Source organism: Scyliorhinus torazame, chromosome 13 (genome assembly GCF_047496885.1).
Source record: "Scyliorhinus torazame isolate Kashiwa2021f chromosome 13, sScyTor2.1, whole genome shotgun sequence".
Lineage (NCBI taxonomy): Eukaryota > Metazoa > Chordata > Chondrichthyes > Carcharhiniformes > Scyliorhinidae > Scyliorhinus > Scyliorhinus torazame.
The window spans coordinates 197142139-197166617 of record NC_092719.1 but is presented as its reverse complement, the minus strand read 5'-3'; the positions used below and the strand labels follow the sequence as shown (position 1 = coordinate 197166617).

At 46.7% G+C, this 24479-nt stretch overlaps 1 protein-coding gene across 1 annotated transcript in view; it reads right to left on the bottom strand.

Annotated features, from left to right (window-relative positions):
* The window catches only part of LOC140388499 (interleukin-17 receptor C-like), a 121609-nt gene that overhangs the window by 53578 nt on the left and 43552 nt on the right, over positions 1–24479 (bottom strand). Inside the window, exons 4-12 of the mRNA XM_072472788.1 lie at positions 22267–22362; positions 20059–20183; positions 17371–17473; positions 16409–16453; positions 14848–14978; positions 13638–13694; positions 4588–4645; positions 2834–3018; positions 1768–1818 (exon numbers count right to left, since the gene is read on the bottom strand). Of these exons, the coding sequence (XP_072328889.1) occupies positions 1768–1818; positions 2834–3018; positions 4588–4645; positions 13638–13694; positions 14848–14978; positions 16409–16453; positions 17371–17473; positions 20059–20183; positions 22267–22362 (851 nt within the window). The remainder of the gene's footprint in view (positions 1–1767; positions 1819–2833; positions 3019–4587; positions 4646–13637; positions 13695–14847; positions 14979–16408; positions 16454–17370; positions 17474–20058; positions 20184–22266; positions 22363–24479) is intronic.

Sequence of the window (24479 nt, the reverse complement as noted above, 5' to 3'; positions counted from 1 at the left end):
CCTCCGCTCCCATTAACGAGTGCAGCATCGTGCTCACATATGCCCCGACGTCCGCTCCCTCCACACCTTCCGGAAGACCAAGAATCCTCAGGTTGTTCCTCCTTGCGTTGTTCTCCAGTGCCTCCAATCTTTCCACACATCGTTTCTGATGTGCCTCATGCGTCTCCGTCTTCACCACCAGGCCCTGTATGTCGTCCTCATTCTCGGCTGCCTTTGCCTTCACGACCCGAAGCTCCCGCTCCTGGGTCTTTTGTTCCTCTTTTAGCCCTTCGATCGCCTGTAGTATCGGGGCCAACAGCTCTTTCTTCATTTCCTTTTTGAGCTCTTCCACACAGCATTTCAAGAACTCTTGTTGTTCAGGGCCCCATGTTAAACTGCCACCTTCCGACGCCATCTTGGTTTTTGCTTGCCTTCCTTGCCGCTGTTCTAAAGGATCCACTGCAATCCGGCCACTTTCTCCTCCTTTTTTCATCCGTATCCAGGGGGGATTCCCTTCTGGTTTACCGCACAGTGTTTTTAGCCGTCAAAATTGCCGTTGGGGCTCCTATCAAGAGCCCAAAAGTCCGTTTCACCGGGAGCTGCCGAAACGTGCGACTCAGCTGGTCATCGCCGCACCCAGAAGTCAGAAGATCACTATTTAAACATTGCATCATGTTTGCTGAACAAGAATGCCTTGATGAAGGGACAATATTCCTCCCATGAAAATGTAAACAATAACAGCAACCTGGACTTAATGTCACACCTTTAGCACTGTAAAATATTCCAAGGTGCTTCACAGCTGCATTAGCAAACAAGGTTTGATACCGTGGTGCGTAAGGACATATTAGGGCAGCTGACAAAAAGCTGTTTAAAGAGGGATATTTTAAGGGCCATCTTAAAATCAGAGAGGTGGAGGGAGAAAATTCCAGAATTTAGTCTGGGCAGCTGAAGGCACAGACATCAATGGTGGAGCGAGTAAAATGGGGGATGTGCAAGAGATGGAAATTGGATAACCCCGAGGTCTTGGAGTAATTTACAGATATCGGGATGGAGGGATTTTAAAAAAAGGTGGAGGGCTTGATTCTCCGTTCCTGATGTTAAGTGCCGATGCTAATGGAGGATCTGTGGTGTTTCATTACGGGAAAAACGACGCAATACCCACACTGATTCCGGTACCGTGAGCACCGGCGCCACGTTAAACACCCGTGGAAAACAGTCGGAGAATCGCCGGGTCCCGGGCTGCACATGCGGAGGGCTGACAAGCTGCAGCCGCACATGCCTACACGCCCCCCCCCCACCCCCACGCGCACCGGTCGTGCCGGAAAATGTGGCTTCGGCCGTGCTGGACCGCATACCCGCCCACATCGACCCCACAGCCCACCCCACAAGTGGCCCGCGCCTTCGGGAACTCGGCCCATTGGAGGCAGAGCATCGTGGGTGGGCCGGCTGATGACGCTCCAACAGGGTTGCGACTGTGCGCGGCGTGCCTCCCGATGATGCCAATTTGGAGGGGCAGAGCATCGTGAACCAGCGTCAAACCGGTGCCTGCCCTGATTTCGGTGTCGGGAGCCGACATATGGTGGGACCCCCATCATATCACCCAGAGATTAGTGGAGTGTGTACAGACAGGGTGCCGATGTGTGTCTAGCTGCTTTGAAACTTTCCCAATTCCTCAAGACCATGCCTCTTAACCATGTCAACTCCACCTCCAATGATAGCTGTGTACAGTTTGAAACATATCTATCTATTTTTAATTCCTTCTTTTGACGCTGTAATGTTGGTAAATACCTTTATGCAGAGGGCTGGGTGAGGATCCACATTTCTGAATTCATTTCGTTGCTGATTGAAAGAGAAAATGGAAAGACTGAGAACAACACTTTTCATAAACACCAACATTTCAAGATTCAATGACTTTCGTTGAGGCTCAGGTTTCAGTGTGATTACTTTTACTCATTTCAACAAATATTATGATCAGTGTTGATAATGGCACTGCCACCAACACTGTAGCAGCACCAACACAAATACGAGCATCAATAGAGGTATCAATACTAACAACAGATCTTCTCTGTAAACCTCATCACTGTAGCTTTCCCTCAGTTTTGACTTTAGTACCATTTGATTCAAATCGTTCCTCAGACCTGGAGCACGAATAGGTCATTTGACCCCCTCGAGCCCACTCCACCTTTTAATAAGATCATGGCTGATCTGATTGTGACCTTAACTCCACTGTCCTACCTTCCCCCATAACCCTCAATTCACTTATCATTCAAAAATGTATCCAACACAGCCTTTGAATATATTCAATGACGCAGTCTCTCCTGCTCCCTGTGGAAGAAAATGCTGAAGAGTAACGACTCTCCAAGAGATGAAATTCTTCCTCTTTCCTGTCCCTTCTTTTTAAATAATGCCCCCTAGTTCTAGATTCCCGTTGAACCACTCTACGCTGCCGGGAAACCCGTGGGTGGGGGTGCACTGTCAGCGGAAACAGAGAATCCCAATTGCTGGGGAACAGGTTACTTAGTTGGATGATCAGCCACAATCCTAATGAATGGTAGAGCAGTCTCAAAGGGCCGAATGGCCTCCTCCTGCTCCTATTTTCTATGTTACACAATAGGTGACAGGATAAAAAAGTTAACATTTTGAGTGGAGCATTTCAGTGATGTGTGAGCATCATATTCATCTTCTAATTCGTCATTTCACTCAGATCAGGTACTTACCCTGCAGATAATCACTGTCATGATCCCACACATTACCATTCTCTGATACTCCAGATTAGTTTCAAGTTCAACTTAAATCGCAAAGACAAATGTAAGCTGTTCTTAGAACGATGTCAATGACCCCAAAAAGGACTTACATTATATTTAATCGTCCGTCTGGAGTGAGGGATCTCCTGACATAATGTACCACCCCCTGACCTTGAACAAAGGGAGATCTCCCCCTTCATGTCACATGGCGACGAAAACGTCCACTGAAGTGCTTTGCCCTCGTATTCCACTGCCAGACTGCTCCATTTCCAAATGTTTTCTCGAAATTCCTCAACTAAAAGAAATGAATGAAGTTACCAAAAATCAAAATCCACGTTGCATCCCTCTGAAAAAAATGTGTTTGGAGGGAACGCCACACAAAGGTAAACTGATCAAACCCTTTAAAATTGTTGACAGGCAGAGCTAGTACCAAATCAAAATATATGAAACTTATTAATTAGGGACTGAATGGGTGCAATAGGTTAGGCACCGGGGACCGGTTTAGCTCAGTTGGCTGTGAGGCAGAACGAGGTTAACTGCGCGGTTTTAATCCCCGTGAAAGTCCCACCTTCTCAACCTTGCCCCTCGCCTGAGATGTTAAACCACTCCGGTTAAACCACCACCAGTCAGCTCTCCCCCTCACAGGAGAAGCAGCTTATGGTCATCTGGGGCTATGGTGACTTGACTTTGCTTACGTTAGGCACCACCACCAAAACACAAGCATCATGTGCAGGAGTAGGCCATTTGGCCCCATCGTTACAGCAGTGGAACTGAAACCCAACACTGACTAGGGAAATAGGTTGTGAATAGCGAAGATGAAGTCAGCTTTTCTTTTATCAGGCTGTAGTGAATGCTGAATTGTTTGTCACCCGGCCGTTCTCTTCCGGAGTTTGCTTAGTGGCTGTTACCCAGTGCTAAAGGAAGCCCTGAGATAGTAGCCTTCATTAAACACACATGCTAGCGACCTGTTCCGATAATTACTCGCCATGGAAACAAATAAAAGTCTGCCTTAAGGCACCACTGGGTGTGGGAAGAGAATTGCTAACACAGGCACGCACACATATTACTGTATCACTGATGAATAGAAAGGGATTGGGCAGGATATACAATGAACAGCAAATTCACTACTTTCTGCTTTGTGCCTAAACCAAGGAATGTAATGTGATCCAAGTGATTGGGAAGTTACAACAGTTACCAGTCTGTATTGATTACAGTGAAACACAGACTACATTGTATACACCCCCACCAGGTGTGTTATCCGCAGGACCAACGTAAAGTAGGACAGGTGCCCACTCCACCACATATCTGCCCACCCCCAAGTTCACCCGCATAATACGGGGAGTGGGCGGGCACCAAAATCAGCAGCCCACCCACCATACTTAACTGGATGATTAAGGGTCAATTAATAATGATAATAATCTTTACTGTCACAAGTAGGCTTACATTAACACTGCAATGAAGTTACTGTGAAAAGCCCCTAGTCGCCACACCCTGTCGCCTGTTCGGGTGCACTGAGGGAGAATTCAGAATGTCCAAATTACCTAACAGCACGTCTTTCGGGACTTGCGGGAGGAAACCCACGCAGACAGGGGGAGAATGTGCAGACTCCGCACAGACAGTGACCCAAGCCGGGAATCGAACCTGGGACTTTGGCGCTATGAAGCAACGGTGCTAACCACTGTGCTACCATGCCGTCCATTGGGCTCATTGGCAAACTAATTAACATTGATAATGCGCTGGACACACCATAAAATGATTGTTGTGAACAGTCACGTGGAAGTGGATAAATGGAACAAAAACGTACATAAATATACAATGACATAAACACCTGAAAGCGGAAAGGTTTAGAAGCAGTCAAACTCACGCTCAGAAAAGGGGCATTTTTCACATCGTCTGGCATCTTCTATTGTTGCAGACCATACCTACCAAAACCAGAACAATATGTAAGCAAAGTCATTACTGAACCATGGTTGTCACAAATAGACTACACTGTAAGCAGGATACAGGATTTTAATCCATTGGAATATAATAATTTCCTCTGCTCAATTTAACAAAACTACAATGACAACAGTTACTTTGAAGCATTTTACAAAGAAAATACACAGCCAGCACATCTTGGTGCTCTTTTTTTGAAAAATAACAATGAGTACATTTGTACGTAGGTTCACACATGCACTGTGAATATATCAGTCCCACAATCACACAGCAAACTATTATTGATGAGTAGCATCAAGGTGTCCATTTACGTAAATGCAGTTTATGCATTGGGTTATAATCTAAAATTTTCCCCATGGTATCAAGTCAGATGTGACTTCATAGAGTGTCCTGGAATTGCATTTTCCTCTCATGAGCAGATTAGCAGCAGTGTGGGACTTCAGCCCTATACATGAACCTGCTGCTAATCTAATAAAATTCCTCATCAGCATCCGAGGGCACTCACTCACTCACTGGGTTAGCATAGCAGGGAGAAAGTTTGCTGCCATCTCTAAAAGATGCAGTTCAATAAAAGAGGATGTTAGTGAGTTGTAAGAATGTTGGAGATGGGGGAGGGTTCAGTTGCATGAATATTACTCAGTAGAGAAGATGTGTGAAGAGGTCAGATCAGTCCATAAGTCCATCAGTCCAAATGAGGGTCGTTTAGGAATCTGGCAACAGCGGGAAAGAAGCTGATTTTCCATCTGTTTTTGCGCGTTCTCAGACTTTTGTGTCTCCTGCCCGATGGAAGAAGTTAGAAGAGTGTAGAAGCCGGGTGAGAGCAGTCTTTGATTATGCTATCCGCTTTCCCAAGGCAGCGGGAGGTGCAGGCAGTCAATGGATGGGAGGCGGGTTTGTGTGATGGACTGTGCGGTTGGTGAGCAATCAATTGCACAAAGACGCAGATTGGGTACAACTGTGGCTTTATTACAGTCAGATGCGTGGCCTCCTGCTGCAGCTGGCGAAATGGCAGGGCAATGAAGGTCACGCATATTTATACAGATCTTAGTGGGCGGAGCCAGCCGGCAGGGGCTACCGGCGAACCTGTAGTGCAGGTGCTACCTTACATCCCATAATACAGTGGTTCACCACATTCACCCCCTGTTAAAAATGAGTCCGGCGGGGGTGATGTGAAACTATATACACATAGTGCAATTATGTACAGTGTTAAGAATGGGGAAAACAAGGAAGAAAAAAAGAAAAGTCCATGTTGACGGTCCGGAGTCCGTCACAGGTTCAGCCGATCCGGTGCCTTGGTGCTTCGTTGGGAGCGGCGTAACGGTGGCGGCGAAGTCGGTGCTGGCAGTGGTGGAGGTGGCTCCGATGGCGGTGGTGGCAGTGCTGGTGCTGGCCAGTCATCGGGGAACTCCGGGAGCGTGCCAAAATCCTCTTTGTCCTCTTGTGCGGGAAGGGGGGGGAGGGGTTTGGTCTGGTGGGGTCAATGTTGACGGCGTCGTGGGAGGGGCGCATGGGTGGGGGAGTGTGTTGGGGTGGAACCTGATGGTGCCAGGTCCCTGAGTGAGACAGTATCTTGGCGGTCATCGGGGAACTACACATAGGCATATTGAGGGTTGGCGTGGAGCAGATGAACCCTGTCCACCAAGGGGTCCGCCTTGTGGAGTCGGATGTGCCAACGGAGAAGGACCGGTCCGGGAGCTGCGAGCCAAGTCGGGAGCGACACCCCGGATGTGGACTTCCTGGGGAAGGTAAAAACACGTTCATGGGGTGTGTTATTAGTGGCGGTGCACAATAGTGACCGGACGAAGTGTAGAGCATCAGGGAGGACCTCCTGCCAGCGAGAGGCTGGGAGGTTCCTGGACCGTAGGGCCAGCTGGACGGCCCTCCAAACCGTCCCATTCTCCCGTTCTACATGCCCGTTTCCCCTGGGGTTGTAGCTGGTCGTCCTATTGGAGGCGATACCCCTGCTGAGCAGGAATTGACGCAGCTCATCGCTCATGAATGAGGATTCCCTGTCACTGTGGATGTAGGCGGGGAAACCGAACAGAGCGAAGATGGTGTTGAGGGCCTTGATGACGGTGGCAGGCGTCATATCGGGGCATGGGATGACGAAGGGGAATCTGGAGTACTCATTGACCACACTGAGAATGTGTGTGTTACGGTCGGTGGAGGGGAGGGGCCCTTTGAAATCCACGCTGAGGCGTTCAAAGGGGCGGGAAGCCTTCACCAGGTGCGCACGATCCGGCCGGTAGAAGTGCGGCTTGCACTCCGCACAGACCTGGCAGTCCCTGGTGACTGTCCTCACTTCCTCGACGGAGTAGGGCAGATTGCGAGCTTTGACCAGATCAAGTGACCCCCGGGTGACAAAGGCTGTCGTGTAGGGCCCGGAGTTGGTCTACTTGTGCGCTGGCACATGTACCTCAGGAGAGGGCGTCTGGGGGCTCGTTGAGTTCACCGGGGCGATACAAAATCTCGTAATTATAGGTGGAGAGCTCGATTCTCCACCACAAGATTTTATCATTTTTGATCTTGTCCCGCAGTGTGTTATTGAACATGAAGGCTACCGACCGTTGGTCAGTGAGGAGTGTGAATATTTTACCGGCCAGGTAATGCCTCCAATGCTGCACAGCTTCAACGATAGCTTGGGCCTCCTTTTTGACGGATGAGTGTCGAATTTCAGAGGCATGAAGGGTGCGGGACAGAATGCCACGGGTCTGCCTGCCTGGTTTAGAGTGGTGGCAAGGGTGACGTCTGAAGCGTCGCTTTCTACTTGAAAAGGCAGTGACTCGTCCCGGCCTTGGCGATGTCTTCTCTGATGCGGGCGAAAGTGCCGATTGGGTACAACTGTGGCTTTATTGCAGTCAGTTGCGTGGCCTCCTGCTGCAGCTGGCGAAATGGCAGGGCAATGGTGGTCACGCATATTTATACAGACCTTAGTGAGTGGAGCCAGCCGGCAGGGGCTACCGGCGAACGTGTAGTGCAGGTCCTACCTTACATCCCATAATACAGTGGTTCACTACAGCGGTGTTCACGACTCGTTGAAGTTTCTTGCTGTCTTGGGCCGAGCAGTTACCATACCAGGCTGTGAGGCAGCCAGATATGATGCTTTCTATAGTGCACCTGTAAAAGTTGGGAAGGGTCAATGTAGACATGCCGAATTTCCTTAGTTTCCTGAGGAAGTATAGGTGCTGTTGTGCTTTCTTGGTCGTAACATTGACGTGGGTGGACCAGGACAGATTTTGGGTGATGTGCACACCTAGGAATTGGAAGTTGTCAACCATCTCCACCTCGGCCCCATTGATCTTGGGGCAGTACGGTAGCATTGTGGATAGCACAATTGCTTCACAGCTCCAGGGTCCCAGGTTCGATTCCGGCTTGGGTCACTGTCTGTGCGGAGTCTGCGCATCCTCCCCGTGTGTGCGTGGGTTTTCTCCGGGTGCTCCAGTTTCCTCCCACAGTCCAAAGATATGCGGGTTAGGTGGATTGTCCATGCTAAATTGCCCTTAGTGAACAAAATTGCCCTTCGTGTTGGGTGGGGTTATTGGGTTATGGGGATAGGGTGGAGGTGTTGACCTTGGGTAGAGTGCTCTTTCCAAGAGCCGGTGCAGACTCGATGGGCCGAATGGCCTCCTTCTGCACTGTAAATTCTATGAAAATTCTATGCAGACAGGGATGTCAACAATGCTTTGCTTCCTGAAGACAATGACCAGCTCTTTAGTTTTGCTGACATTGAGGGAGAGATTGTTGTCGGTACACCATTCCACTAGGTTCTCTATCTCCCTCCTGTCTTCTGACTCATTGTTGTTCGTGATCTGACCCACTACGGTTGTGTCATCAGCAAACTTGGAGATGGAGTTGGAGCCAAATTTTGCCACGCTGTCGTGTGTGTATAGGGAGTATAGTAGGGGGCTAAGTACACAGCCTTGAGAGGCCCCGGTATTGAGGACTGTCGTGGAGGAAGTGTTGTTTATTCTTACTGATTGTGGTGTATGGGTCAGAAAGTCAAGGATCCGTTTAAACTAGTATGGCAGGGGGGTGGGCACGGGAGCAATAGGTCAGAAGGTGAGAGCATTGAGGGAGAACTAGGGAATAGGGACAGTGTGGCTCTGAGGCAGAGCAGACGGGGAGAAGCTGCTGAACACAGCGGGTCTGGTGGCCTGAAGTGCATATGTTTTAATGCAAGGAGCATTACGGGTAAGGCAGATGAACTTAGAGCTTGGATTAGTACTTGGAACTATGATGTTGTTGCCATTACAGAGACCTGGTTGAGGGAAGGGCAGGGTTGGCAGCTAAACGTTCCAGGATTTAGATGTTTCAGGCGGGATAGAGGGGGATGTAAAAGGGGAGGCGGAGTTGCGCTACTTGTTCGGGAGAATATCACAGCTGTACTGCGAGAGGACACCTCAGAGGGCGGTGAGGCTATATGGGTAGAGATCAGGAATAAGAAGGGTGCAGTCACAATGTTGGGGGTATACTACAAGCCTCCCAACAGCCAGCGGGAGATAGAGGAGCAGATAGGGAGACAGATTTTGGAAAAGAGTAAAAACAACAGGGTTGTGGTGATGGGAGACTTCAGCTTCCCCAATATTGACTGGGACTCACTTAGTGCCAGGGGCTTAGACGGGGCGGAGTTTGTAAGGGGCATCCAGGAGGGCTTCTTAAAACAATATGTACACAGTCCAACTAGGGAAGGGGCGGTACTGGACCTGGTATTGGGGAATGAGCCCGGCCATGTGGTAGATGTTTCAGTAGGGGAGCATTTTGGTAACAGTGACCACAATTCAGTAAGTTTTAAAGTACTGGTGGACAAGGATAAGAGTGGTCCGAGGACAAATGTGCTAAATTGGGGGAAGGCTAATTATAACAATATTAGGCGGGAACTGAAGAACATAGATTGGGGGCGGATGTTTGAGGGCAAATCAACATCTGACATGTGGGAGGCTTTCAAGTGGCAGTTGAAAGGAATACAGGACCGGCATATTCCTGTGAGGAAGAAAGATAAATACGGCAATTTTCGGGAACCTTGGATGACGAGTGATATTGTAGGCCTCGTCAAAAAGAAAAAGGAGGCATTTGTCAGGGCTAAAAGGCTGGGAACAGACGAAGCCTGCGTGGAATATAAGGAAAGTAGGAAGGAACTTAAGCAAGGAGTCAGGAGGGCGAGAAGGGGTCACGAAAAGTCATTGGCAAATAGGGTTAAGGAAAATCCCAAGGCTTTTTACACGTACATAAAAAGCAAGCGGGTAGCCAGGGAAAGGGTTGGCCCACTGAAGGATAGGCAAGGGAATCTATGTGTGGAGCCAGAGGAAATGGGCGAGGTACTAAATGAATACTTTGCATCAGTATTCACCAAAGAGAAGGAATTGGTAGATGTTGAGTCTGGAGCAGGGGGTGTAGATAGCCTGGGTCACATTGTGATCCAAAAAGACGAGGTGTTGGGTGTCTTAAAAAATATTAAGGTAGATAAGTCCCCAGGGCCGGATGGGATCTACCCCAGAATACTGAAGGAGGCTGGAGAGGAAATTGCTGAGGCCTTGACAGAAATCTTTGGATCCTCGCTGTCTTCAGGGGATGTCCAGGAGGACTGGAGAATAGCCAATGTTGTTCCTCTGTTTAAGAAGGGTAGCAAGGATAATCCCGGGAACTACTGGCCGGTGAGCCTTACTTCAGTGGTAGGGAAATTACTGGAGAGAATTCTTCGAGACAGGATCTACTCCCATTTGGAAGCAAATGGACGTATTAGTGAGAGGCAGCACGGTTTTGTGAAGGGGAGGTCGTGTCTCACTAACTTGATAGAGTTTTTCGAGGAACTCACTAAGATGATTGATGCAGGTAGGGCAGTAGATGTTGTCTATATGGACTTCAGTAAGGCCTTTGACAAGGTCCCTCATGGTAGACTAATACAAAAGGTGAAGTCACACGGGATCAGGGGTGAGCTGGCAAGGTGGATACAGAACTGGCTAGGCCATAGAAGGCAGAGAGTAGCAATGGAGGGATGCTTTTCTAATTGGAGGGCTGTGGCCAGTGGTGTTCCACAGGGATCAGTGCTGGGACCTTTGCTCTTTGTAGTATATATAAATGATTTGGAGGAAAATGTAACTGGTCTGATTAGTAAGTTTGCAGACGACACAAAGGTTGGTGGAATTGCGGATAGCGATGAGGACTGTCGGAGGATACAGCAGGATTTAGACTGTCTGGAGACTTGGGCGGAGAGATGGCAGATGGAGTTTAATCCGGACAAATGTGAGGTAATGCATTTTGGAAGGTCTAATGCAGGTAGGGAATATACAGTGAATGGTAGAACCCTCAAGAGTATTGAAAGTCAAAGAGATCTAGGAGTACAGGTCCACAGGTCATTGAAAGGGGCAACACAGGTGGAGAAGGTAGTCAAGAAGGCATACGGCATGCTTGCCTTCATTGGCCGGGGCATTGAGTATAAGAATTGGCAAGTCATGTTGCAGCTGTATATAACCTTAGTTAGGCCACACTTGGAGTATAGTGTTCAATTCTGGTCGCCACACTACCAGAAGGATGTGGAGGCTTTAGAGAGGGTGCAGAAGAGATTTACCAGAATGTTGCCTGGTATGGAGGGCAGTAGCTATGAGGAGCGATTGAATAAACTCGGTTTGTTCTCACTGGAACGAAGGAGGTTGAGGGGAGACCTGATAGAGGTATACAAAATTATGAGGGGCATAGACAGAGTGGATAGTCAGAGGCTTTTCCCCAGGGTAGAGGGGTCAATTACTAGGGGGCATAGGTTTAAGGTGAGAGGGGCAAGGTTTAGAGTAGATGTACGAGGCAAGTTTTTTACGCAGAGGGTAGTGGGTGCCTGGAACTCGCTACCGGAGGAGGTAGTGGAAGCAGGGACGATAGGGACATTTAAGGGGCATCTTGACAAATATATGAATAGGATGGGAATAGAAGGATACGGACCCAGGAAGTGTAGAAGATTGTAGTTTAGTCGGGCAGCATGGTCGGCACGGGCTTGGAGGGCCGAAGGGCCTGTTCCTGTGCTGTACATTTCTTTGTTCTTTGTTCTTTGATCCAGTTGCAGAGTGAGGAACCAAGTCCTAGGTTTTGGGGCTTTGATATGAGCTTGTCTGGGATTCTGGTGTTGAACGCAGAGCAGTAGTCAATAAATAGGATATCTTGTTGTCAAGATGCTCCAGGGATGAGTGTAGGACCAGGGAGATGGCGTCTGCTGTGGACCGGTTGCGGCGGTATGCGAATTGCAGTGGGTGTCGGCATTCCGAAAGTATGGAGTTGATGTGCCCCATGATCAACTTCTCGAAGCACTTCATTACGATCGATGGCATTTAAGTTAGATAACTGTGAAGTTATCCATTTTTGGTCAGAGGCATAAAAAGGCAACTTATTATCGTAACAGAGAGAAATCAAAGCGCTTCGGTGCAGAGGGATCTGGGTGTCCTCGCATATGAATAGAGAAAGTTAGTATGCAAATTCAGCAGGTAATAAGGAAGGTAAGTGGAATTTTGGCATTCATTGCTAATGGAATAGAAAAGTAGGGAGGTGCTGTTGCAATTGTATTGGCCACTGGTGAAGCCGCATCTGGAGTACTGCGCACAGTTTTGGTCCCTTACTTGAGGAAGTATCTAAATGCATTAGAGGCAGTTCACAGAAGGTTCGCTAGATGATTCCAGGGATGAAGGACTTGGCTTAAGAAGAGAGCTTGAGAAATGTAAGCCTATATTCACTGGGGTTTAGAAGAATGAGAGGAGATCTAATTGAGGTATACAAGATGCCGAAGGGGATTGGCTAAAGGGGATTGACAAGGTAGACGTGGAACAGACATTTCCTCTATTTGGACATTCTAGAATGGGAGGCCACAATTTTACGCTAAGGGGTGGAAAATTTAAAACAGAAATAAGGAGGAATTACTTCACTCAATGGGTCGTGAATCTGCAGAGTTTTCTACCCCAGAGTGCTCTAGACATCAGACACTAAACATGTTTAGGGGGATTGATAGGTTTGAATTAGTAGTGGGCAGGAAGATGGAGATGAGGCAGAGATGAGATCAGCCATGATTGTATTGAATGGCGGAGCAGGCTCAAGGGGCTGAACTGCCTACGCCTGCTCCTAGGTTTAGCACAGTGGGCTAAACAGCTGGCTTGTAATGCAGAACAAGGCCAGCAGCGCGGGGTCAATTCTGGTACCAGCCTCCCCGACCAGGCGCCGGAGTGTGGCGACTAGGGCTTTTCACAGTAACTTCATTGAAGCCTACTTGTGACAATAAGCGATTATTATTATTATTATTAGTTCTTATGTTCTGAAGGAGGCTGCACAACAGGAATGGCTCGCAGATTCTCAGGTGAATCCTTAGAGGTGGAGTTAGCTAAAACTAGGGAGACTCTTGGGCATTGAAAGCAGAAGTCCTATTAGGAGATGGTTCAAGCTGTTTGAAGGGAGATTGTACAGGCAGTCATTGCAAATTCCATCACCCGTGGAACTACTATATCATAGAGGAAGAGATACAATGACTTCCACAGGATTTCCAAGGAATTAAGGCAGCATTGCCACCCCACATTGTATACCACTGATAGAGCCTTCACCAATCTTTCTCACTAACATTACTTGCATTTTAGGGAAACCCAAGGACATTCCTGCAAACACAAGTTATTATATCAACTCACAAGGGATTTTGCTCGTCCTCCAGGACAATTTATTAAAGATTTGACTGAAATGTGAGCTTCTTCAGTTCACCAGAGGCAGGATTTTAAGGTCCTGTCACGGTGAGGGTGTGGCCCCATCAGGGGATGGAGCCATAATGCTAACGAGCGGTTCAAATGTCCATTGACTTCGGCGGGACTGAAGATCCTGCCAGTGGGAGGGAAGAGAATTCCGCCCAGGGTGTAACCGTCCAGTCATGGAGCAAGTAGCTGTAATGGATGGCGTTCACTGAAACAGTAGAACACTAGTCCTTATCTTAAACATTTTAGATAAAACAATACGATAGACACATACCTGCACGCACAAACAAGGGACGATGTCAGAGTAGTTGAGGGGCACATCACTCACTTTCTGGATAAACAATAATAAAGAATTATTACTCCCGTGCATTTCTAGAAAGCCGCATTTTACTGTTGTTGAAGCACAACCTACAGGCCGACCACGGCCGACCAACTCAATGGGGATGAAATTTGTCTTGGGCCTGAATAGAACAGCTGACGGCATATTGGTTATCTGTTTTATACCCTGCAATTGAATTAGCTGGGAGGAAGAAAGCAGGTGGTGTAAAAAGGGGTAGCTATTCACCATCAACTGTTTTCTTCTTTCACCCCTTACGCCTCTATTTCATGATCACAACATCAAACTGCCCTTCTCTCAAATCCATTTGCCAAAGGTGTAATATTCTTTTGCTTTCAGGTTACACAACCTAATTAAAGTTGGGTATTTTCCCCCCTTCTCTCACGCTCCCCATGAACCCTTTCGTGCCACATTTGGGATTCCCATGACATCACTTCCATCACCTTCACCTCAAAGACGTCCAGTCAGAGGTGGAGATCCTACCGATAAATCAGAATGTTGAGCGGGCCTTTCCCTCCACCCTGGACTCTCTGGATTGTGTACATGTGAAATGAAATGTTGAGAAAACCTTGTGAATCCAGCCAGGGCCTTCTAAAGTCTAAAACTGGCAGATAGTAATTGAAGAAACCCTGTCGCTCCAACCTGCAAAGTGGTAAAAAATAACTTGCCTCCCATTTTTTCAGGGGCACTGGGATATAAGATTTGATTGATCCAGGGATGCCCAGGTGTCTGCAGTGTTAGTTACAAACACACTCCCTGAGTAAAGACTGACTGTCTAGCAGGAGATACATTTTGATTGAATTTAGTCAGTAGTTAATACTGACACCGGTTCCAGACCAACCCCTCGCGGAGACCACACTACTCATGCTGTGCCTCTTCTTCAAAATATATAGTTATCATTTTTCTCCCTTCTTCGGTCTTCTACCGTCATATTTTTTTTACCTCCATTGGCATGGGGTAACAGCGAGCCCTCACTTAGTGCCACTCTGCAATAGCATGTGGTACTCGCCATATAAGGAATCAGGGCAGTCTTCTGATTCAATACGAGGACGGTTTGAAATCCAATAAAAGTTTTGGGCTTTGAAGAGTTAACAGATACTACAGATTTACACACCCACATATAATCAGGATTTCCAATGCTACTTACCAATTTTTCAGTAAACAGTGGGCTCTCAAACGGTGTCATCACATTATACTTGAACATTGTGTAGTAATTCTGTGGTACATGAATAACAGCCATTTGTGTCTTGATTTCTAATGTGGTACTTATGTTTGGAACTGTAATGCAAGAAATAGAGTTTGACGTGAGGAATCATGTCAAAACCATCCAGGGTCGAAGACGAATTAAGATTACAGAAAACTGGCACATGCTTAGTCGATGCAAACTCATGGCCCTCAGTTGTAGGGAGTCATGAATTGTCATGTCATGTCCTGTTCTGCTGTGCCATTATTTCAGGTCATTTTAAGCAAGAATCTATTAAGAAACTATTCACCGAGAAAGCTCCTAATTGTTCTTAGCAACTTTTACAGGTGTATCATAGAAAGCATTCTTACTGGCTGTATTACAGCCTGGTATGGCAACTGTTCGGCCTAAGACCGCAAGAAACTTCAGAGAGTCCTGAACACCGCCCAGTCCATCACACAAACCCACCTCCCATACATTGACTCTACCTACACCTCCCGCTGCCGTGGGAAAGTGGGCAGCATAATCAAAGATCTCTCCCATCTGGCTTAATCGCTCTTCCAACTTCTTCCATTGGGCAGGAGATACAAAAGTCTGAGAACACGCACGAACAGATTCAAAAACAGTTTTTCCCCCACTGTTACCAGACCCCCATGATCTGATTAATACTCCTGTATGCTTCACCCGATGCCGGTGTGTATGTATTTACATTATGTACTTTGTGTTGCCCTATTACGTATTTTCTTTTCATGTACAAAATAATCTGTTTGAGCTGCACGTAAAAGAATACTTTTCACTGTACCTCGGTACATGTGACAATAAACAAATCCAATCCAATCTTCTAATTGTACTTCAGTACATGATTGCAGGCATCATGTGAAAGATTTTAAACCCAAAAGGGTTAAAATGCTGACCACTGTACTTAAGAAGTTTGAGTTGTCAAGTTTCACCATTGTCGGTCGTTGAGTTTGTTTTACTTGGGACAGTGAGTTGGGTGTCACTGCCTCTCCCTCCATCTCTAACCTCCTCCAATGCCCACAACTTGTGCATCCCTAATTTTCTTCATCGTTGGTAACTGTACATTCAGCTGCTTATGCCCTCAAGTCCGGATGTCAACCCCAAACTTCACTGCTTCTCGACATCTCCCTCCTGCTTTAAATCGCTCCATAAGAAGCGACCTCTTTCAGCAAACATTTGGCCCCCTGTCCTTACTTAGCTCGGTGTTATGGCGTTGTCTGATAATATTCCTGCACTAAATGAAGTTGTTGTCATTGATACGTAAGCTTGTATATTTAGAATGCTATACAATAGTGAGTAAATCACCAGTCTGCAGAATCGTTATGATTCACATAATGAATTGTTTTGATATTTGTTGCATTGTAGCTTTAAAATCATCTTTGATCATTTACAAATTTCAGTTCTTTCCCCATTGCATTATAATGATTTTCTTTACTGCTTCCACATCATTGATATTTTTTTTTAAATCGATGATAAAATAGTTATGTCGATAGATGTGCTTCCTCACCCTTGCACCATTCTACGTTCTCCAGAAAATCTTTCACGGTACAATCTGTAAGGAACCACAAAAGACTCATTAGGAATTGTTTACCAGCACATGCATTTTGCGCAGCAGTGGAGCAGCACAGAACTAACCATCTTTAGATACTATGACGGTTCAACCAGAGATTCTTTACCATCTTTGGATCAGAATACTGAGGACATGTGCTCCAGAACTAGCCATATCGCTTAGTCAAGCTATTACTTCAGTTACGAGGAGAGATTGGGTCTATTCTCCTTGGAGAAAATAAGGCTAGCAGGAGATTTGATGGAGGTGTTCAAAATCATGAGGGGGCTGGACAGAGTAGATCGGGGGAAACGGCTCCCCCTTGTCAAAGGATCGAGAACGAGGGGGGCACAGATTTAAAATGTCACCCTGTTCCCGAGGACACCCAGAAAAACAGTTCTGCTTTTGGTGGGGCTTTGAAATGATTGGCCCAGGCCTTTAACTGAATAAGCTGGAAACCTCAGGAAAAAGGGTCCTCCAGCTTTGCAGCACTGCAGGGCTGTTATGAATAATCGATACACAGAAGATGCACAACACTACACATTGACTCTAAGCTTAAATTGAATAAATCGGTGGCCCTGAGGGGGAACATTGCTCGATGCTCCAAAAATAAATGGTAAGAAAAGGGATTTGTCATTTTTTGTGCGGTACCTAGGGATATTATAATCTTGCCCCTGGCAATATAAAAATCATTCCCTCCCCCTACAATGCTTGACCATCCACACAGTGCTCCTTTGCAATTCCCAAGAAGGAGCCGGTGTACTTCCCGGCCTCCTGACCAGTGCATTGCTCCGACTGGGTGAGCAAACCTCCCTCCCAATGAAAATGGTCACTTAAAAATCCACCCCGCTAACTCATTAGGTTTGGAGGGCTGGGGGTTTAATAATTCAAGGGTGAACACTGCCTTCAGATGCCTTACCCACCTTCAACTTTATGCATATGCTGCAAACGCTTTACACCTGTGTAAGCAGTTATCTGAACTTCACTCTCCACAGCTGTTTGAAAGCAACTCAACTCCACGGTTCCCTAGGAAGAAAAATAATGAGCAATTGTTTAATTTATATCTTTTTCTCTGCGGGCTATAGCAGTTGCATTGTCATCTTGGCCCAAAATGTTGCATTAGCTTATTATAACCAGCAGGCAATGTGACTGAGGCATGTTTCCTTTGTGCCCTTATGCACGATAAGTGCTGTCTCTTCCCTCCCCCATTTCTTCCCACATCTGTTGACACATGAGCCAGGCAAAGCACATGCGTATGTCTTTTCCCAGATGCTGTTTTGTCCTGGCACAGGGCGCCACTCCACACCAAGCATGGCTGGCCAATAGACTGTTCCCACTCAGACCAGCAGCCAGAGGCATGTTGGATGGACTTACAGCTTCATAATTAACATGTTTGGTCAGCTTATGAACGCACCTTCCATGGCCAACAAATCCTGGAGTGGGACTCGAAACTCAAACCCAGAGCTTCCAGCTCAGAGGCGGGGATTGTATGATTCGAACAGTGGGTGAGATTTGGATGGGTAGGAAATTAAAATGCTAAGAAAATGTCAAATCTGAACCCAATCCACCTCCAAACGCTCACTCCTGGTTTTAACAGACACGGGACATAGGGAAGCGATCAGTCAGCTCTCGGGAGGCAAACTGGTTGTTGAAACTGTTTAAAGAGGGTTGCTTCCCTCTACTTTGACAGTGTTTCCATTTATAACTGATGTGGGATAGCTCTCCCAGGCCGAAGAAGCCTGGCTGTCACAAGAGGCTATAAAAACTATCTTTACAGCATGGCTTGTGAACCAAGAGCAACAGAAGCGTTTCTTCCAGCCCCAACAAAGTAAACCCTACAAACATCCTCATGCTGACCCCCAGCACCATGATCTCTTACCCGGCTCCAGCCCCTGGGCGATCTCCCATCACCGCTAAACCTCCCGGCTCCTGGTTGGAGCCTTCTTCGTCCAACAAGCAGTCGAACAAGTCGATTAGGCTGGTTGTCAGACAGGAGTCCAAGGAAATAAAGTTCAAACACGTCCAGGGGTTAGAACGCCATATGGGAATCCTGTGCTTCCAGAATTGCTGAATGTAACCATTCCCCAGCACTCCAAAATCCCACCCCAGTGAATCTCAGTACTCTTGACTTCACTTTTCAGTCAAAGGGCTGAATTATTCGGGTGCATTCTGATCTGCAACCATTGGCAGAGCCATTGCATGGTTGTGCTAGGTGCTGTACCTGGATTCAGATTCCAGTTGCCCCTTAGCATTGATAGCAATGATTCCGTTATTCCATTACTGCCCACTGTAGCTGCACCGGCTCCTGGAAAAAGCAGTCCAGTTACTCCCACCCACCGGCTTTTTCTCTCCTTCAATATTTATCCCATTACCTTTCGAAAGCTCCAATAGAATCTTTATTCACCATCCTATGAGACAGTGCATTCCAAATCCTAACCATTCATTGCAAGAAATGTTTTTCCTTATGTTTGTAAACATTTATAAGATATCTTACCATAGAATCCCTACAAGGAGGCTCCTTCGGCCCACCTTCTAAACAAAAGCAATCTGCTCATTTCCTCGTGCAAAATTGTTTCATAAGGGAAATAGGTTTCTATCGGATTTCTTGGTGAAGCAGTGCTGCGCTGAGATTTGGTTTTTGGAAGTAAAGAACGGAAAATGCTGGAAATGCTCAGCAGGTCAGGCAGCATCGATGGAGAGAAGCAGAGTATGTTTCAGATTTGTGACCTTTCATCAGAACTGGAAGTTTGGCGATGTAACAAGTTTTATGCAAGTAAAAAGCGGAGAGAGAGTGGGGAAGAAGGACTGTGATTGGGGGCACCTTGGGGGGGGGGGGGGCAACAGGAGAGATTGAATAGCAAAAGTGACGCTGGTACAAGGCAAAAAGGAAATGATGGTGGAACAAATAACAAAAATATAGATCTAGAGGAGGTATAAACGGAGAGAATAAGCAGAATTATCACCATTTGCTGCTGCCCAAAACAAACATGATTTTGAGCCCAGAGGGATGTAAAGTATGTCATGGGAAGATGAGGTGCCGTTCCTCATTTGAGCTTCACTGTAACAGTGTAGGAGGATGCATTTAGGCAACAGGCAACCTGAAGCTCCAGGTCACGGTTGATGACTGAAAGGAGGTTTTCCACAATGGGGTCACCCAATCTGCCTTTGCCATCCCCAATTCATAGGAGACTGCATTGTACCAGTGACCCAAATTGAAAGAGGTATGAATAAATCATAAATATGGCGCCCGAGGCAGGGCAGCTGAGAGGTCATGGCATGGCGGGCTAATAGGAGGACGCCCACCAGCATGAGTTCCGTGGATGAATATCTCATGAGCTGTGCAATGGACAAAACGGGGTGAAAACCTACCATTGTGGCTGCCGGGAAACCTGCCGTTTTTCACGCCCGCCGCGGCACTTTGCGCACAAATTAGAAAATTCCACTGACTGGAAGGAGTGGTTGGGTCCTGGATGGTAGGAAGGAAAGGGGGGAAAAGTGCTGCATCTAAATTAACATTGACTAAACAGTATGTTTCCACATTTAGTCTAGTATCAAATTTGTTGACAAGTGATCAAGTGTCTAGGAGTTTTAACTCTTCCTCTTGAACTTACCATTAGGCGCGATCTTGACGATGAGGTGTATCGACGATCAATGTGAGGAAACTGAATTTTCAGCTGCGCACATGCGAATATCCCACCATTCGGCTGCATTGAAGTAATATTTATCAACCCAACGTCTGTAAGGAAAAGGAGGATTATTTTTTGTTTCCGAAAACCCACACGTTGACTCGCCCACTCTGTTTAATGCGCCATTGGTCTTAAAACCAATCTATTTGGAAAATGAATGAAAGGTGCAGTTCTTTTTTTGAAGGCTAATGTTTGTTAAATAGTGCATTCATAAATTCCCTGTCCATTTGGAGAAGGGATGGCAGGCTAAAGAAACAAATAATCTTTTTTTGAGATCTAGCGTTAAGGAGAAAACAGTAGTAATGTTCTAGTTTTCAAATGTAGGATTAACCTAAAAAGAGAGAGGGAGAGAGCCCATATAAAAGATGCAGTGCATGGGACTGGGTTGAGGTTTTGCTGGTGAAGAAGGCAAGTTAATTTGGACTGCCGCCAAGTATCTGCCTTATCTTTTCTATTTTCTGTCCACTACTTGCACACTCCCTCAAAGGTCTTGTGGAGTGGCACCACGGGTCATGTCTCGGCTCGGAGCTAGAAGCTCTGGGCTTGAGTCCCACGCCACAATTTGATGGTCAGGGAAAGTGTGTTCCAAATGTGGCCAAACAGGTTAATTATCAACCTGCGATTCTTTCCAATATAACAAGCGATACGAGCAGAAGAGTTTCTTGGTCAGCTTGGTGTTGCAGCTGGCCCAAGGACCAGGCCCTCATCACAGGCTGTGCTTTATTGCAAGCTTCTGCCTCGTTTTGAGAGACTGATGAAGAGGAGTGTTTCCTTGTTGTTTAGTTATTTTTCCACAACCCTAAGCTTCTGAAAGCTACAGTCCATGCCTGCCCCAATTTCCAGGGGTATATTTCATTCTGTGTTTCCTGTATGCACAGTCCTCATGGGAATCCCTCTGACTTTTCAGGTTTTGGAGGAAGTGGATTTATGAAGGCAATGGCAGACAGGTACAGTTATACCCTCTCTCACTCTGCCACCTGTACATCTGTGGCCATGAAAAGACTACAGTTTCCAGATGGTGTACAATTTTGCAGACAACTCTGGATCCCTCTCTGTGATGGAAAGTCTGTCGGTGACTGCAGATGTACCTTAAGCATTTACTGAGTTCTTCCAGGTTGGCATTTGCTAATGCAGCTATATGCCACCCTCCTTCCATGAACAATTCATCGGGGTCATCAATTACAGGACAATGAAACTGGGACTGGATCATTCTACAGGTGTACAGTTTATGGGCAGTTTCCTGCATGGCGTAGCATGGTTAATGTTTCTTTTTAAATACGTGCCGCTCCTTCGCCTACTTGTACACATCTCCCAATGTTTACGTATTGAATGGGAAATAAAATTACAATTGCTCGTGATTCACCCTAAGTAATAAAGTGTACACTTCACAGACTGGATGAGATCACTCATATACCCTTCAGCCAGTCCATAAGAACTTTTCTTTGACCATGTTTTGAGGTACATTGGACTGCTTGGTCACACTGCTGGGCTCCTCGCAATTGGAGATTGGAGCACATGGCCCGTGTGCAAAGGCGGTGCGCGGCCACCAGAAACCCGCTCACCTCCATAAGCGCCTTGAGGAACTCATTAACGGGATGGGGAGGTCCAGGTGCCAGTTTTCAAATCTGAAAATGCCAAACTCAAACAGTCTGATGAATATCAGTGAACTGCTGCCCAGTTCAATGCGGGAAGGTGTAAAATAGCATGATTAAAAACAAGAAATTTATGCCAGCAGGGGTTATGTTTTGGGATCGGATGTAGTGCCGTCTGGTTGGTTGTTTGGCCAACTCTCGGAGTGCCAAAACTTCTGAATTCCTACCTCCTCTTTGTGCAGGGCAGGGACAGGCCCCAACATGGTTGTCATCTGCCTTTGACACTTTCGCCAGCAGCTCCCACCTCCCCAAAGAGCTTGGCACCATAAATTAAATGTCCAGCTGGCGTCCGGCCCAAATAGGGCATTAATGTTTGAAGATCACGCCCCGCAGGTGTGGTGCAGGATCGGCATCCGGAAATTAGCTGGGTACCCGATTCCCAATGCCGATTTGAAAATCAAGCGCAATAAATCTGGATTTCTATCACAGTTTTGGGTTTAGCGCTTATGTAGATTTAATCTTGGACATTTCTTACTCATACCCTCATTATAATCTTCATCCTCACTTTCTGTGTCAACGTTGTTGTTTCTTTTGGATATGCTTCCACTTCCAGCCAGATTCCATTTACCCTCTCCCGCTGGTCAAAATAGGCAAAAATAGGCAGAGTTAAAATTTATTATCTTCGGCACATTCTTTTAAATAAATCAAGCACATTTATGTGGCACCTAACCATGTCTTCAGGACATCCTAAAACATTCTGCTGCCAATGAAGTACTTTTGAACTGCAGTCAAAGTTGTTATATAGATAACTGTAAGAGCCAATTGCATGCAGCAAGGTTTCATAGAACATAGAACATAGAAAATACAGCACAGAACAGGCCCTTCGGCCCACGATGTTGTGCCGAACCTTTGTCCTAGATTAATCATAGATTATCATTGAATTTACAGTGCAGAAGGAGGCCATTCGGCCCCTTGAGTCTGCACCAGCTCTTGGAAAGAGCACCCTACCCAAACTCAACACCTCCACCCACCACCAAGGGCAATTTGGACATTAAGGGCAATTTATCATTGGCCAATTCACCTAACCCGCACATCTTTGGACTGTGGGAGGAAACCGCAGCACCCGGAGGAAACCCACGCAGACACGGGGAGGACGTGCAGACTCCGCACAGACAATGACCCAAGCTGGAATCGAACCTGGGACCATGGATCTGTGAAGCAATTGTGCTATCCACAATGCTACCGTGCTGCCCTTAAGAACAAATAAATCTACACTATATCATTTTCCCGTAATCCATGTACCTATCCAACAGCTGCTTGAAGGTCCCTAATGTTTCCGACTCAACTACTTCCACAGGCAGTGCATTCCATGCCCCCACTACTCTCTGGGTAAAGAACCTACCTCTGATATCCCTCCTATATCTTCCACCTTTCACCTTAAATTTATGTCCCCTTGTAATGGTGTGTTCCACCTGGGGAAAAAGTCTCTGACTGTCTACTCTATCTATTCCCCTGATCATCTTATAAACCTCTATCAAGTCGCCCCTCATCCTTCTCCGCTCTAATGAGAAAAGGCCTAGCACCCTCAACCTTTCCTCGTAAGACCTACTCTCCATTCCAGGCAACATCCTGGTAAATCTTCTTTGCACCTTTTCCAAAGCTTCCACATCCTTCCTAAAATGAGGCGACCAGAACTGTACACAGTACTCCAAATGTGGCCTTACCAAGGTTTTGTACAGCTGCATCATTACCTCATGGCTCTTAAATTCAATCCCTCTGTTAATGAACGCGAGCACACCATAGGCCTTCTTCACAGCTCTATCCACTTGAGTGGCAACTTTCAAAGATGTATGAACATAGACCCCAAGGTCTCTCTGCTCCTCCACAATGCCAAGAACTCTACCGTTAACCCTGTATTCCGCATTCATATTTGTCCTTCCAAAATGGACAACCTCACACTTTTCAGGGTTAAACTCCATCTGCCACTTCTCAGCCCAGCTCTGCATCCTATCTATGTCTCTTTGCAGCCGACAACAGCCCTCCTTACTATCCACAACTCCACCAATCTTCGTATCGTCTGCAAACTTACTGACCCACCCTTCAACTCCCTCATCCAAGTCATTAATGAAAATCACAAACAGCAGAGGACCCAGAACTGATCCCTGCGGTACACCACTGGTAACTGGGATCCAGGCTGAATATTTGCCATCCACCACCACTCTCTGACTTCTATCGGTTAGCCAGTTCGTTATCCAACTGGCCAAATTTCCCACTATCCCATGCCTCCTTACTTTGTGCAGAAGCCTACCATGGGGAACTTTATCAAATGCCTTACTAAAATCCATGTACACTACATCCACTGCTTTACCTTCATCCACATGCTTGGTCACCTCCTCAAAGAATTCAATAAGATTTGTAAGGCAAGACCTACCCCTCACAAATCCGTGCTGACTATCCCTAATCAAGCAGTGTCTTTCCAGATGCTCAGAAATCCTATCCTTCAGTACCCTTTCCATTACTTTGCCTACCACCGAAGTAAGACTAACTGGCCTGTAATTCCCAGGGTTATCCCTAGTTCCTTTTTTGAACAGGGGCACGACATTCGCCACTCTCCAATCCCCTGGTACCACCCCTGTTGACAGTGAGGACGAAAAGATAATTGCCAACGGCTCTGCAATTTCATCTCTTGCTTCCCATAGAATCCTTGGATATATCCCGTCAGGCCCGGGGGACTTGTCTATCCTCAAGTTTTTC